Below are 16,948 nucleotides of genomic sequence, written 5' to 3' on the forward strand. Positions count from 1 at the left end.
GAGACCATAGGGATTCCACTAAGAAAGGCCAATATGACCCAAACTCAAGAGTGAAAAGGAGATGGAAATCAGTCAAGAAGTCCTGGGAGACACCTGGGTCACCTCCCACTTTCATCTGGTCCCAAGAGAAGCTGCTTTTGTACCTGCCTGGCAGGCCAGGAGCCCAGAGGACTGTCTCTGGCCACCATGTCTACTGCTCATTTCCCACTTGGTCTTGGCCGTGGTGCAGGTTGGGAGTTGTCCTCATGCCTCTGTGGAGATGCTGCACCGAGGTGGCTCTGAGGCAGAACCGGGCAGCTTGACTTCTGAGGCAGCAGAATGCACCAAGTTTCTGTCATTCCTCAGATTAAAAGCATCAGGTGGAAAACAGCAGGTGTAATGCATTATTTATCTCTTTGCAACAAACAAATGCCAATCTGGATGCCACGATTTATCTGCTATGTTGCTTTGCTACCTTGGTTGAGCCCAAAGACAGCCTCGGAATGGAAAGGAAGAATCATATGGTCTATTTCATGTCATAACATTGGAAAGGATGACTGCGTAGTCTGTGGCTGGATGAGCCGGGAAGTGTTAGCTAATGTACGTGCCCCCTCTGTGCTCTGTTCACCCACTGAGTCATGCTTCTTCCCAGCCACCTGGAAATAATAGTACCACCTGTGCTTTTGCATGTGCTGTTACCTCTCTCTACAAAGTCCCTACACCTCTTTCACTGAGCTTCCCCTTTCAGCTCTAGCAAATGCCCCCTCATTCCTAAGGATCCTATCTGTGTCCCCACGATACCCCTGTGTGCCGTCCACAGTATTCAAAGCTTTTCTCCAGCATAATATTTAGCATGCCCTAGTAATTGCCAATTTCTTGGTCTGTTCTTTCAATTACACTGCAAGCTTAGGAAGTCATCTCCTGAGTTTACAGGGCTCAGCACAGAGCCTGGCATGTGACAAGCCTTCAGAAGTGCTCCGTGATGAGCTGGATTCCAACCTATCTCGACAACGTTTGGGACTCACAGGCCTTCTTTTGGTTGACGATGCAAATCACATAGTTGTAATATCTCATGCTTCCTTGATCAAGAGTCAATATTTTATAAAGCACTTTTATCTGCATTACCTCATTGAAGGCTTGCAACAATCCTATGAGGCTTGGAAGGCTTACCCACTTTTACAAGATTTCAGGTTGCTAAAGGCAATAATTATGGGGGTTAGGGGTGTAAAGTCTGGAGTCAGAGTTCTACCATCACTCACAGTTGGTGTGGGGTAAGTTACTGGATCTCTCTGGGCCTCATTTTCTCTGTGAGAAGGAGGTGATAATGGTTTCTACACATGAGTCGCTAAGAACAGTGTCTGGCACAGTACAGTGTCAACACATCTGAGCTATTATGGGTAGATTACCTGCCCAGAGTTCCATGACTAAAAATTCTGAGAATAGGGGTTTGATGTCAGGTAGGCCACACCCAAACTCAGTGCACATTCCATTTCATCACATTCATGTTACTCTGCCAAGGAATACTCACCACCTGGCATGAACAGCCGTGGCCTTACCGAGCCCCTCGGTCCACGGCCGCCTCACTCCACAGAGCGGCTTTGAGATAGGAATGGGCAATGCTGGGACTGCCCTATCAGCCCTCTCTTCTGCCTGACCGGGGGCCATCTTCAGGGACGCTGGCCCTTCCAGATGATTCTGGTCATGACAAGAGGCAGTGTAGCTGGGGGCCAGGCTCTGAAATGGAGATGGCCTGAGCTGGAACTCATCACACTCACTATCCGGGCAAACTGGTTAAGGTCCCCATGCCACAGTTTTCTCCTCTGTAAGATGGGGATTTTAACCGTGTCTACTTCCTAGGGTTGTTGCAGGAGGTAAATGAAAGAAGCCGTGCCAGGGATGGGCTAGAGATAGTGCCTGGATCAGATCTAGCCATAATGGTCAAATAGTACTATTATTACTGTTGCTAGAAATGCTGCAGCATACAGACACGGGTTCTTCATTCCAGATTCTGAGTCTGGAAACTGAGAGAGGAAGGGAGGCTGTGGAGTTCGATTCTGCAGTATGAGCTCTCGAGCCCTGAGTGAGTGAAGAATGGCCAGGGAAAACCCACCTTTAATAAGCATCACCCTGTGCTAGGTAAAGCTTTTCCATGTGTTCTCTTATTGAGTGGCTGTGTGCCACTCCACAAACAGGTACAATTTACTCACATTTTAGAAATGAGTAAATAGAGGCTTAGATATTTTCAGTCACTTGCCCAAAAGTAACAATAAGTAAATAGTAGAACTGGGATTAAATGAAAGTCAGTGTCTAAAGCCCACTTTCACCAGGACACATTGCATCACCCACAGGAGGGAGCATTAAGGGTAGCTCTGGGAGTAGTTCTGACATCGTCACACCTTTTCTCCTTTAAGGCTGAGCCTGTTTTCAGTGATAGAGGTGAGAATTCAAAATCAAGACAAAATCAGAGGGATGGTACTGAGTATCTCTCAATTCCATGTGTATGCAAATGACTTAGGGGAGCGGGGACAGAGCCAAGACACCAGGAGCCTGTCAGTCAATCAATACCATCCATCACTGTGAAGCCTGGTTGTCATGGTAACTGGGGATAAAGCCTGGAGCCTGTTAGAATCTAGTGCCTGTCTGTTCAGGGTGACTGGTTGGTTAGCCGGCATAGCAAAAGACCTTCTGGGCAGCTCAGACTCCTTAGCTGTAAATATGACTATTCACAATCAGGCTCCTGCTCACACCACTGTCTCATCTGGTTCAGACTTTTTAAGAATCCATCCTTGACTCTATAGGAAAGCACCAGAGGATGTCCAACATACATGGACTTGGATTCTGAACCATCCCTGCTAGAAAGACACTGAGCCTTCATTGTGGGCAGCCTCAGCCTCTGGGCAAAACTGTGGGACATGCCATTAACAAGATGCATGATGGAAACAGGCAGTTGCAATAGTGTGATACGTAGAGCGAAGTCCCAGTGCACTAAGACTGACTCCCCACCTAGAACTTGGGAGATAGAAAGACTACCTGGAAGAGTCCTGTCTACCTAGAGACCAAGTATAAGTAAGCACTAGCCAGATAAAGAGGAGATGGAGAGGGAAAGGGAATATAGTTCCAGGTAGAAGGAACAGCAGGCTCCTTTCTGTAAAGCCACAAAGAGAAAGCAAGTATGATTCAGCTGAAGAGCCAGCAAGTAGCTCAGCATAGGAAGCTCAAGGTGAGCAGCGGGATGGAAGGGCTAGGCAGGGCTGGAGCATGCTCACTTGAATGCTGGCCATTTGCCCAGTGCCAGGGCCCCTCCTCTCCTTAATGCTCACCTTTGCAGAGCCCCAGCAGCTTGCCATGCTGCAACCTGCCATCCTGCCTGTGACCCCAGGGAGGCCAACCCTGGCTCCCTGCCACAGTCCAGCCACAGGACTGCTCTCACTTAGACACTGGCCTCCCGGTCAAGCCCTCCACAACAGGGTCTGACCTTGGGGCGAGCCTGGGCACTTGTCCCCTACTCCTCACCTTGCCGCCTCAGCTACTTTCGCAAAACTCTGTCTGCTTAGAACGCCCCGACTCCCTTCTCCATCAGACAAGCCCGTACTCCTCCTGGTGTTGGAAGATCAGGTTTGAATGTCTTTGGAGTCTAGAAAAAGGGAAGGGAAACGAGGTGGTTGATCCCTCCTTTGTGCTTCTACTATATTTATTTCTATTTAAGCATTTATTACACTATATTGTTCTTAGCCCCCAATTCACTGCACATTTCTCCAGGGGAGGGGTCTGTGTGTCCCCAGAAATCAAGGTTCTCAGTGAATATTTACTGGACAAGTAAATGGATGCCTGAACTAATGGGTGGAGGGATAGAAAGTAGACTCTGGGAAGGCTTTCCTCAGAGATTGATGTTTCCTACCTCCTACTTTGGGTAACAAGGGAAACTTCTTGAAAGGGAATGATAAGCAAGCAACAGCAATTTTACATATAAATGTGATGGAGAGTATGAGAAATTCAAGGGATTTAAATTATACATCTGTCCCACCCCATTACTCTCCATACACAGCTTAATCATCTGGGCTGCTTTTGTCTCATCCTCATAAAGGGATAGGAAATACACAGCCCAGAGGCCTTCATTCCCCGTCTCCTGCCTCTGACAGACATCTCCAACTGATCACAGCACTCTCTGGCTGAGCCCCTCGCTGGTGACATAATCCTCGATTCAGCAGTCCCGGTGGCATTTGCTATTAAAACCACCTGATGTCACTGGCTTAGACACTGTTTCTGAGGCGCACCTCTTTTCATGTCCCAGGTGCCAGCACACTGTGCTTTTTCCTGAATCTCTGACTGTACCTCCGCTTCAGAACAGACAGCCACAGCTGGCCAGTTTTACCTTTAACAATTCTCCCAATTACAGTTTCCAAACAATGGGCTTTCCAGCCAAGATGGAGGTGTAGGTAGAACCACTGTGCCCCCTCCCACAACTAAATTTAAAGACAGCTAAGTTTGAGAAACAAAGACACAGCCAAAACAGTGAAAATTGAACTGTACAGAAGTCTGACAACAACAAACCACTCAGCCAGACTAGTAAGAGGGGGGGAGTCAGCAGCAGAGCGAGGTCGGGCTAGAAAGATCCTTCTGTCCTACTGACCCAGGAGCGGAGGCGGAGGCGGTTGGTGGATCCCAGGTGTGGGGTGCTGATGGGCGGACCCATTGAGGGTGCAGGGCAGAGGGTGGCTGGCTGACTGCAGTCACACATTTGCACGCAGATGAACCAAGCAAAGGAGCGAACAGTGAGACAGACCCCTCAGGCCAGGGCCCCAGTGACAGGAATTAGAGCCTGAAAGCACCAACTGGAAAGACTTTCTTGGTGTCGAGGAGCCGCTCCCAGAGAGTTCGTGGGAGAGACCCACCGGGTTCTGGAGGGTACACAGGCCCACACACCTGGGAACCAGCACCAGAGGGGCCCAATTTGCTTGTAGGAAACCGCAGAGGGGACAGAAATCTGAGAGAGAGCGGAGCAGAGCAAAGCGCCATTTTTTCCCTCTCTGACCCCACCCCCAAAACAGTGTCACAACCCAGCCACTGGGTCGGCCGGCCCTGGTGAACACCTAAGGCTCTGCCCCTCATACATTACAGGTGCGAACAGACCAAACATTATGCCTCAAGAACAGCTCAAAGCCCCCGAGCCTATAATTCTAAGTGACCAAGAAATACCCAACCTATCAGATGCACAGTTCAAAGCACTGATGATCAGGATGCTCACAGAACTGGTTGATTTTAGCCACAAATTAGAGGAACACATGAAAGCTAAACTAATTGAAATGAAGGGAAATGCACAGGAAACCAATAGTGATGGAAAGGAAACTGGGACTCAAATCAAGGGAGTGGACCAGAAGGAAGGGGAAAAAACGACCAAACAGAAAAGAAGGAAGAAACAAGAATTCAAAAAAAATGAGGAGAGGCTTAGGAACCTCCAGGACATCTTTAAACGTTACAACATCTGAATTACAGGGGTACCAGAAGGGGAAGAGGAACAGCCACGAGTGGAAAACTTAATTGAACAAATAATAATGAAGAACTTCCACAGTCTGGCAAAGGAAATAGACTTCCAGGAAATCCAGGAAGCTCAGAGAGTCCCAAAGAAGTTGGACCCAAGAAGGAACACACCAAGGCACATCATCATTACATTAGCCAAGATTAAAATGAAGAAGAGAATTCTAGAAGCAGCAAGAGATAAGGGGACAGTCACCTACAAAGGAGTGCCCATCAGACTGTCAGCAGATTTCTCAAAAGAGACTTTACAGGCAAGAAGGGGCTAGAGAGAAATATTCCAAGTCATGAAATCCAAAGACCTACAGCCAAGATTGTTCTATCCAGCAAAGCTTTCATTTAGAATGGAAGGACAGATAAAGTACTTCTCAGATAAGATCAAATTCAAGGAGTTCATCATCACCACCATCATCATCACCTTATTATATGAAATGTTAAAGGGACTTATATAAGAAAAAGAAGACAAAAAATATGAACAGTGAAAGGACAGCAAACTCACAGTTATTAACAACCACACCTAAAACAAAAGCAAACTAAGAGGACAGCTAGATGAGGAGCAGAAACATAGAAATGGAGATCACATGGAGGGTTAGTAATCAGGAAGTGGGAGGAGGAGAAGAGGGGAGAAGGTACAGAGAATAAGTAGCATAGATGGTAGGTAGAAAATAGACAGGGGGGAGGGCAGGAATACTATGGGAAATACAGAATCTAAAGAACTTGTGACACATGGACATGAATGAAAGGGGGGAATGTTGGGGGAGGGATGTGCAGGGTGAAGGGGGGGAATGGGACAACTGTAATGGCATAATCAATAAAATATATTTAAAAAACAAAAACAAACAAACAAAAAACGGTTCTCAAACAATAGGTCTGACTAGCCCAAAAGTGTATTTAGGGGTCAATTTGAATATACTACTCCCTTAATTATCTTTAAAACTCAATTTAACCATTTCCAAAGCTATCACATGCAGTTTAATTTAATGGTTTTTAAGGAGAGGTAAATGAAATAAAATATCCAGATATACCAGAAGTAGCACTGAACTGGGAAGTAGAAGTCCTCATTTCAAACCTCACTCTGCTTCTAACCCATGGTGTCGCCTTGGACACATCATTTACCCTCTTCAGTTCCTGGTTCGCCTCATTCAGGAAGTAGGGTGAGCTGCAACACACAGCTCAGGGTACTGCCAAGAGGCTTGAATGAGATGATACGTGTGTAAAGACTCAGCAGCTGTCTGCCACAGAGTTAGAACTCATTGAGTGCCCTGTCACCCATTTGCATAAACTATGTCATTGCACAAGACTTCCTACACCTGTCTTGACAGTTTTTACTTACATCTGCCTCTAGCTTTCCCCGCCGCCTACCTTCCTGCGGTGCTTACTTTCATACATCAATTTGAGCCATGACTGTGTCCAGCTATTTGGCCCAACATTACCCTGAGTGTCCCTGCGAGGGTGTTTAAGGATGAGATCAACATTTAAACCAGTACACGAGTAAAGCAGATGTGAATGTATTGTACTTTACCTATATTAGGAGTTATTATATGTAAATATATTTTATTAAAACCAAATATTTCTGTTAACTCTAGTTACAATGAAAAGCAACTAAGTTGTTCATTCATTTTAGGTGGTAACCATTTGGCTGTCCTTGTAATAAATCACCCGACCATAATCCAGATAATTATGGCAAAGAGGAACCACTTTACCTGCCATAAACCCTCAATGAGAGGAACCTTGTTGGTACCTAGACAGTGCCTACTTACCATGTTGCGAGTGCTTAATAAGTGGGGGTTTTTTTGCATGAAGAGCTAAATAAATCAGTGAATGAATGAAGAAAGGAAGAGAACATAGAATTGTACTTAACACAAACTTTAGCCAGGTTTTGTGTCCCTGTGGCCTTTTCTGCCCTGTGTGTTAGGTGGTAGACCAGCTGGTTCAAGGGCCCTGGCTGGAATGTAACAATAGCTGGAAGGGTCCTTCCAGGGTCACTGTTATCTGGCATCTATCAAGGAAGGAATGATGGAATGTAGGCACAGATTTGGGCAGAGTGGTTAACACGTTGAAAGATAGTGATGAGAATTCAAAGTGACCTTGATAAATGGGAAGAGCAGTCCCTCCAAAACTGGATGAAGCTCTAGAGGCAGAAATGAATGACCTTGATCAAGGAAATGGGCAGGTGGGGAAAGAGGCATGATTGCTGAGGCTCCAAGTCTACAGCAGAACTACTGGCCACAGCAGGCCAGACACAATGCTAATGGTTTCCCTTCCATCTGAGCGCTGTTTCTGAGATGACCGACTGCAGGCCCCTGTGAGAAAGGTCATCTTACTATCTCCACTCTATGGATGAGAGGACCGTTAATATTACAGAGAAAACTGGAATGCTAGGAATAAGAAACACAGTGACAGTAACACCAACATAGCACAGCAATAATAGGCAGCATTTTTCACTCTTACTGCATGCCAGGAACTGGGCCACATGCTCACATAGACTGATTCATTTCACGTTCACAACAATCCTATGAAGTATATGTTGTTGTCACCTCATTTAGAAGAACACGAGGAAACTGAGGCATGGAGAGGCTAATTAACTTGCCCATGGGTCACGTGGGTGATATGTGGTAGAGGTGAGATTTGATCCAGGCAATCTGATTCAGAGCCTTTTTTAAGAGCTGACATTTATTGAATGCTTATTAGAGTCTCCCCTAAGTATTTTCTGTAGATAAGTTCACGTATCCCCTATGAGGTGTCCCCTCACGTACCCCCTCACGTATCCCCTGTGAGGTAAACATCATTAATATCTGCAGCTTAACAGGCAAGGAGATTGAGACTTAACATCATTGAATAACATGTCTATGATCACACATCTCATGACAGAAACTATGCTTTTACCAAATATAGCTGTACTAATATTCTGCACTAACAGGAAAAATCTGCTTAAACATTTATTATGCAAAATGTACATTGACTTATTCTCAAACAAACCCTTGTTATTGTTCCATTTAGGTCTTAAAGAAACTGTGGTTCAGAGAAAGTAAGCGCCCTGACCAAGGTCATGCAGTTACTAAACGGTAGGACCCCAGGCCCCCACCCAGATGTATCTGACCCCAAAGTCTGGGTGTCTTGCTATCACATCACCAGCATATTTCTCATTTCACAGACCCCAATCAAATTGACTTTGCTACCTACTGACCACGCCTAAAACTGTAACCTGTAACAGTAACTACTGTTTAAACAGTGGTTTACTTATCACAGTGCTTTTAAAAATACCATCTTGGTTAATTCTCATATTAGCCTTTTGAAGTACCTTCTTATCCATACATTACTTATGGGAAAAATGAGATTCAGAGATGTGAACTATTAACTTTTAAACAGCAGAGCCTATGTGAAAAGCAAAGAAAAGAAAGCACTAGGCATTCTTTTCACCGCCAAACTGCCTGCTAGCTTTTATGGGGCCACCAAATGCTACTGGTTTCCTTCAGGAGAAAACAATCAATAGAAGTCATTTTCTGTAAGGTCTTTGCACAGCCCTTTTAATGGGGCCAAAAACTATAGAATCATCAACTTTTGGTGTCTTGAGGACTATTAGTTTACTTTATATTTCATGCATTGTTTCCATTACCTCGTTTCAGTTAGTGGCGTCCTATCAGACTTATTTAGATGCTTTAACTGATAGGAAACTATTTTATGTTGCATTTTGAGGGACCAAGGGCACAGAAGCTGAAACAAATGTGTCAGGACCCATCTACATTAGCAAAAAACAGCTGAGGGTGGGGTATGGTTCTAACAGACCACCACCATCTTTGTCTCAAAGGTATTTATAGCATATGCATCAAAGCTTTGATACTTTTCTCATTGCACATGCCTACTTGGCTAGAGGGAGCCTGCAGAGAGAGCATGACACAGCATTGTGAGCAGCAGTCACTATGGGAAGGGACAGGAAGGGACAGGTTGTGGACACCAAGGAGGTGACTAACAATGCATGTGGGAGGAGAGAAGGAAAAGTCAAAATTATTCCCAGGTTGTGGGTCCTGACAAAAGCAGCTGGAATACAAAGGAAAGGAGCCTGGACCATAATTCAGACCATCAAATGTATGTTTCATGTGCTAGTGATAGGACTTTTCAGCCTTGGTTCCTTCATCCATCGAAGGAAAAAAAACCTATCATCTTGCACAAAATCATAGGAAGATTAAGGAAGAAGATGTACAAGTAGCCAACGGGTATATGACAAGGAGCTCAATGTCATGAGTCATCAGGAAAACAAATTAAAACCACAGTGAAATATCACCTCACACCTGTTAGGATGTCTATTATCAAAAAAATAAGTGGTCACCAATGTTGGCAAGAGAAAGGGAACACTTGTGCCCCCTGTTGGTGGAAATGTAAACTGGTGCAGCCACTATGGAAAACAGTATGGAGGCTCCTCAAGAAATTAAAAATAGAACTGTCATGTGACCCAGCAATCCAGCTTCTGGGATAACATGCAAAGGGAACAAAATCCTTATTTCAAAAAGACATCTGCACTCTCACGTTCATAGCAGCATTATTCACAACAACCAGGCTACAGAAACACCCTAAGTCGACAGATGAATAAAGAAAAGGCAGCGTAGATGTACAGTGGAATATTACTCAGCCTTAAAAAGACAAGGAAATCTTGCCATTTGTGACAATGTGGAAGGCATTACACTATGGGAAATAAGTCAAACAGAGAAAGACAAATACCGCATGGTGTCACTTACATGAGGAACACCCCCCCCCTCCCGCCCCCAACGCCCTAAAAAAGTCAAACTCATAGACACTGAGAGCAGAAAAGTGACCGCCGGGAGCTGGGGGCGGAGGCTGGTGAGAGGTACAGACTCTGGGCTGTAGGATGGGTGAGGTCTGAGGGTCTGATGTACAGCGTGGGGAGCACAGCTGAGAGCACTGTATTGTTCAACTGAAATGAGCTCAGAGAATAGAACTTTTATGTTCTCACCAAAAAAAAAAAGGTAAATACACATATGTGGAGTGGTGGATGTATTAATCAACTTGATAGGAGATATCATTTCCCAATATGTACACACATCAAATTGTCATGGTATATACTTTAATAATCTTACAGCTATATTTGTCTTATCAGTTCATTGTTATCTTTAATTTGTCTTTACAGTTATGTATAATCTTGCCACTTATAGCTCAGTAAAACTGGAAAAAAGTTTAAAAAGGATGAAGTGAAAAGATTGATATGAAAGCATATCAATTATGGAAAGATTAATACGGAACTCAGCATGTAGTGGATTGTCAATTATTTTTCCACTTCTCTCTATCCAGTAAACAGGGGGGGGGGGGGGTGTTGGTGCGGTCTCTGACACAGAATGAAGTCTGGGAGAGGAGCACAGCGGGGGTGGGGTGAGGAGGACAGGATGTGAGTCCCAACTCCCTAGCAGAGATGCCCTCGGGCATTTGCAGTGTGGGCAGGGATTGAATGGGGATGGGAGACGTGGAGGACGCCCCCATTGGAGCATCAGGTGGAGGGAGGGAAAACCGGCTATCGAAATGATGGCGCACTAGCAGCCTGAGAAGTAGGGTTCATTTAAATCAGCTCAACCAATATTCCTGGTTGACTCACCCTGGGCCCAGTCCTAGCTGGGTGCAAAAATACCAGAATAGGCATAGAACTTGTATGTAGACATTCACCATCCAGCAGTAGAGACAAATATGTCATTGAAATTGGCCTAACGTATGCATTTCTAAAATATGTCTTCTGGAGCCCTCTCTGGGCTACGGTGACCCTGCTGTGGCATCATTCTGAAGCCTGCAGGGTAGCTCTAGCAGGAAGCTGGCACCCCCACGCAAACGCATCATGTTCTTCTCACCCCAGTGTGTGTGCATCTGTGTGCATGCATGCACACGTGTGTTTGTCTATGTGTGTACAGAGGAAATATAACTGAGAGAAAGGAGTAATTTACTCCTCACAACCCACACCTAAGCCATCTACTCATTATCTAAATTCTCCTTTCAAAATCTATCCCAATTCTGTCATACTCTCTCCTCTCCATTGCTTATTCCTCACATGGACATCAGCAAGAGGCTTCCAGCTCTCCTTCCTGAGTCCACTCTCACCCCACCCCATCTGTGCTCTGTGTAGCAGCAGGTTGACCGGCTAGTGCATGCATGGGCCCGAACTCTGCCCTGCAGATAACTGCAATGGCTTTTATCACACAGCAGATGTGGTCCATATTTCTTCCCAGTACCAGCGAGACCCTCTGAGGCCCATCTGGGCTTCTTCCAACCCTAGCTCCTGGCATTCTCCCCTTATCCACAAGCTTCAGCCACACATTCCTTCCTTTGGGTTAGGCTGTCCACTGTGCTCAGGACACCTCCCTTGTTGTCTTTGGTGTCTCTTGCTTAACCCTTGGACCTCATTTCAGTCTGAATTTCATCTCCTCACACTCTCCCAGATCGTCCTAAGCTATGTAAGCATCCCCTCCCCATGCCCCTCCCCCAGCAGTTAATGTCTATTTACACAACCTGTTCATTTCCTACATAGCTCTTTTTACAGTCTGAGGTTACATATTGATTCGTTCACTCAACAGTAGTTATCAAGGCCATACTATGCTCTGCTCTGTTGTAGGAGATGAATATATAGTGATGAATAAGAGAGATAAGGTCTCTGATCTCATGAGACATGCTTTCTAGAAAGAGGGGGTTGATCATAAGCAATGGTAACCATCGGATAAATAGTGATTTTTGGAGAATTAAAAAGGAGTTCTATAGAAGAGCGGGACCTGACTACGTGATCAGGAAAGGCCTCTCTGGAAAGGCGGCATTTCATTCGATATCCAAATGGTGAGAATACAGCTCCGCAAACACCAGAGGGAAAGGGCGACCCAGACAGAGGAGACAGCTAATATCCAGCCAGAGGCTAAAGTGAGCTCGGTGTGTTAGAATGTAAAGGAACAAGAATGATGACACCAGTAAGGGAAGAAAAGAAGGAAGAAAGTAAAGAGGGCAAGAGGGAGGGAAGGAAGGAAGGAAGGAAGGAAGGAAGGAAGGAGGGAAGGAAGGACAGAAGGAAGGAAGGAGGAAAGGAAGGAAGGAAGGAAGGAAGGAAGGAAGGAAGGAAGGAAGGAAGGGGTCCACCACACTCCAGCAGTGCCCAGGTGAGAAATAGGCTAGCTTAGACTAGCTACATGGTAATACAGGAGGGAGGACAGTTGCCACATGTGTTTTAAAAGTAAAGTCAACAGATATTATCAATGAGCAGGAAGTAAAGAAGGAACCAAGATGACATCTGGGCTGTGAGCTGTTTATTTTGTTTCCTATACTAGATCAAGAGCTTTGCAAGGACAGGAACCATATTGATTTTGTTCACTTGACATAATAAAAATTCAATAAACATGGTTGAAAGAATGAATGTATGAAAAAACAAAACTATAGGAGAAGGGGTGGAGGGACGTCTGGGCAGGTATCACAGAGATGGAGATGGCCATACAAGGTCCATCTGAGTTGACTCTGCCAGTTTGGCAAGAGAGGGACGTGCTCTGGATGCTGATGGCACAGCATGTGCAGAGGGAGGCAGGGAACATACATGGCCAGAGCAATGTCACTGGAGTACTTGACCTGTCTAAGGCAATTATCAGACTCCAGAGAGGCCAGACCAGTGAATACGCTATTCTCTTTGTCATACCTTGATACCAAAACAAACAATAAGATCTCCGAAGAGAGGATAAAGAAGGGGGAAAAAAATCAAAATCCAGAAATTCAAGCCCAAAGCTATCCTGGTTCCTACAGAAGGTAGAAAGCTGTCAGCCACAGACACTGAGGAAACTGGGATCCCACTGAAGTCTAACATCACCTCCCCAACATCCAAGAGTTCACAAGATTTTTGATGCCTGGTGTCATGCTGTCTTTTGGGGGAGAAGCATTGTATCTAAAGAACACAGTAGAGCTACTGCTTTGTGCATTGTCTGGGACGGACCCAGGGAGGATCTGAGGCAAACCCAAAGACCAAAGATGCCCTGACAGTGAACCAGCCAATGTGTTCACTTAAATCCTCCCATACCAAGCCCAGCTCTTTGAGAGCATGAATGTATATACCTCACAAGAATTTCCTTAGAAATAAGAACATAGTAGACTAAATATTATTAAAGTCACATAGATTAAAGGTACACAGAGAGAAAAAAACAGTGACAAAGAGGACAGAAAGAGAAATGGGTTGAGAGAAAGAGCAAGGCACTGAGAAAGAAATGCAGTGAGAGAGAGGGGGGGAGCAAGAGACAAAGCGAAACTAGACAAACATCAAACATGGAGAGAGCATGTGCATGATTCCATTTGTCAAAGGGAAAGAAGGTAGATGTCTTTGTTCTTGGTAGGTTAATATGTAAATGACATTCTGATTTATTAGCGGTCTCCAGCAGATGAGGTGATGATTAGCACATTTCCATATTTATAGAAAAGCAACACTAACTTTCCAGATTTATAGAAAATCAGCTCTTCGCAAATAGCAAATTGTGCTATTACCGACATATGGTTTTCTATAAACAGAGCTGAGGTAATTATCCCTGGGACAATTTGTTGGTGGGCTCCTTTTGAATATTAACCACACCGAAAGCCCATTCCTGCCTCACAGATTGTAAAGAGGAGGGACCCCGAGATACCCCAGGCAGTTAATTAGGAATCCAACACCAAAGACAGGGGCCCGAGCCCAAATGAAAGGCTTACCCGTGACCACATGGTGGAAAGACCATGGGTCCAAGGGCTCCCACGCCAAGTTCCTGCAGCCCTGGGCAGAGTAATTGACCTCCCCGAGGAGCCTCAGCATTGCTCAGGGCTAAAACTATCACAACACCAACCTCCAAGTGTTGTCCAGAAATTTAAATGAGAATATACGCAAAGGCACCTAGGACCTGATAGGTGCTCAACACATGTTAGCTCTTTTTCCTTCCTCGTGTTTCTGAATTATTCTAAAAAGACCCACTTGAATTAAGTTTGTCAAACTCTTTTTTACATTGATCCATACTAAATTGTTTATTTTGTATTGTGACTCTGTGCACATACACACATCTATGTTTAACTGGCAAAAGTTTCTTGAGGCAATAAGTTACCTTCATGGCCTATAATCCACGATGACATTTTCTGTTCTATCCTTTGTTGTTCAGTATGTTGTCTGGGATCCGTACATTGATTACAAGACCTACTGTGGGGTTGCACCCTGCAGTTTGAAGATGACTACGCTACAAGAGGGTAGGAAACATACTTCGATGTGCTCACCATTGTCTCCCTAGCGTGAACATACAGTAGATACTCAATAGAGTGTGATTTATGAAAGAATGAATATATGGATACATGACTTAACTAATGAGAGACCCTAGCCAGGAATCCAAATGAATACCCCTTTCAAACTCCATGTCTTGTTTACACACTCACTACATACTAAGTCCTGTGTTGAGTAGAAAAGCATGAGACATGATACTTGCTTTTAAAGATCTTGGATCTAGATGAGGAAAAAAATATTAAACATTTGGAAAATTGGTTGTTAAAGACTATGCAGTGTGGAATTTATAAGAATTTTTTGAAGAAAAGAAGTGGCCAGCCTGGGCTGGTGCACTCAGGAAAACATCTTGAAACCAAGAATTTGACCTTGGCTTTGACATATGGGTAGATCTCTCCCCCTTCTACTCATTCATTGATTAGGTCAGTGGTTCTCAAACTCATGAGCATTGGAATCTCCTGGAGGGCTTGTTGTAACACCGCCTGCTGTGCCCACTCCCAGAGTTCCTAATTCGGTAGCTTCGGGGTAGGCGCCTGAGGTTTTGCATGTCTGACGGGTTCCCTGGTCAGGCCGATGCTGCCAGCTGGAGTCCGCACTTTGAGAACCACTATTGCAGCAGTTTGGAGGTACACTGAGATGATCCCATGCTAAGAAGTTTAGACTTTATTCCTAGCCATTCAGGGTATTAGGCAAGAAAGTCATAACGTCTTGTCTGTGAGGTAGAAAGATTCTTCTGGTGGCAATAGAGGAGAATGGGTTGGAGCTGATGCAGTCACTGGTGAAATGTGGAGAACAGCAGGTAGACCAGAGCTGTTCAGGAGAGAGGCCTGAGGGGCCCCAGAGATCTATGGGGGGAAAGAGATGGAGGGATCGGGGTGACTGCAGTTTTCTGGTATCACTGATGGGTATGGTAGTTCCATTAATCAAGAATCCACATTTAAAAGAAATTTTGATGTTTTGAATAACAAAATTACCTCTTTATTACTAAAGAGGCAACCATGGTGAAACACATAATTTTAGGAAGCCAGACAAGTATGAGTTAAAATCACGTTTGGAGAGCTTAATTAGTAAGTCATTTCACCCTCTGGACTTCAACCCCCTGAAAATAATACCAGCACCTCATGGGGTTGTCACGAGGAGTAAACAGGACCGTGCACGGCTCACAGTCAGTGCTCCAAAAAGTGCAAACCAGGCTCTGGTGCAGGCACCGGCCACCGTGTGCATAAACCTTCCACTTACCAGATGATTCCATTTTTTCTCTGTTAATCACCAGGAAGTACTCGAAAGTGCCACCCATTGATCCAGACGTTATGTAATGGGTGCCATAGTCATTGATAAACTTGGCGTACATGCCGTAATGGTACTGCTCCGGAAGCTCCATTAGCGACTGCATCATTCCTTCATCCAGCACAATGTTGTCCCTCCTCATTTTAAAGTGAGCGGTCTGCACCTTTGTGGAAATTCTCAGGAAGCTGTATTTCTGCCCACAGCAATACCAGCCATGGAATGAGGGAAAAGAACAAATGAGATACCCTATGAGATAATGCAAAAGGTCTGTGTTTAGCAGCTATGAGAAATATATGCATTTACATATAAGCATATGAGCACAGAGATACACGTAATTGAGTGTTCATGTATTTCACACACACATATGAGACGCCATGACTTCGTCTCTGATCCCACTGCCCTGTCCAGGTCAAGTTCTCATCAAGGCTCACCTGGGCTACTTATTACAATGTGCTCCACTGAGCTTCTCACCTCTATTCTGCTCCTGGTCCATGGTCATCTCCACATAGCTCCCTGCCCTAATTAAAGCATTGTGTTATGCAACCTCCTATACAAGTATTAGGTGGTGAACAAAAAGTATGCTTAGAAATATTGTCAAAAGCCAGGATTATTTATTTACTTTATTTATTGAATAAATATTGAAAAGTGCCTGCACTCGTGGGTACTACACTAGGTGCAGTGGACATACTCGTGACTGAGAGAGGCCCCTGTCCTCACGTAACTTGCATTCTAGTCAGTGATGATCTGGTACTGTTGAGTGATAAAGAAAGCAGGAACCCGATATAGTAAGAAGGAGAATAAGAAACCAGGACCAGGGTATTGCTGAATGGGTTTAAGAGGAAGAGGGTCATGCACAGGCATTACTTTTGGGTAATGTGAACCTTGATCCGAAGTGATACTGAA

General features: G+C 44.8%; 1 protein-coding gene across 2 annotated transcripts in view; it reads right to left on the bottom strand.

Annotated features, from left to right (window-relative positions):
* The window catches only part of C8A (complement C8 alpha chain), a 58,244-nt gene that overhangs the window by 15,386 nt on the left and 25,910 nt on the right, over positions 1-16,948 (bottom strand). For both annotated transcript variants that reach the window (XM_037043169.1, XM_037043168.1), the window contains exon 7: positions 15,998-16,238. In XM_037043169.1, the coding sequence (XP_036899064.1) occupies positions 15,998-16,238 (241 nt within the window). The remainder of the gene's footprint in view (positions 1-15,997; positions 16,239-16,948) is intronic.

This window comes from Sturnira hondurensis, unplaced genomic scaffold, assembly GCF_014824575.4.
Source record: "Sturnira hondurensis isolate 20B ecotype Veracruz unplaced genomic scaffold, ASM1482457v3 Scaffold0004068, whole genome shotgun sequence".
Taxonomy (NCBI): Eukaryota; Metazoa; Chordata; class Mammalia; order Chiroptera; family Phyllostomidae; genus Sturnira; species Sturnira hondurensis.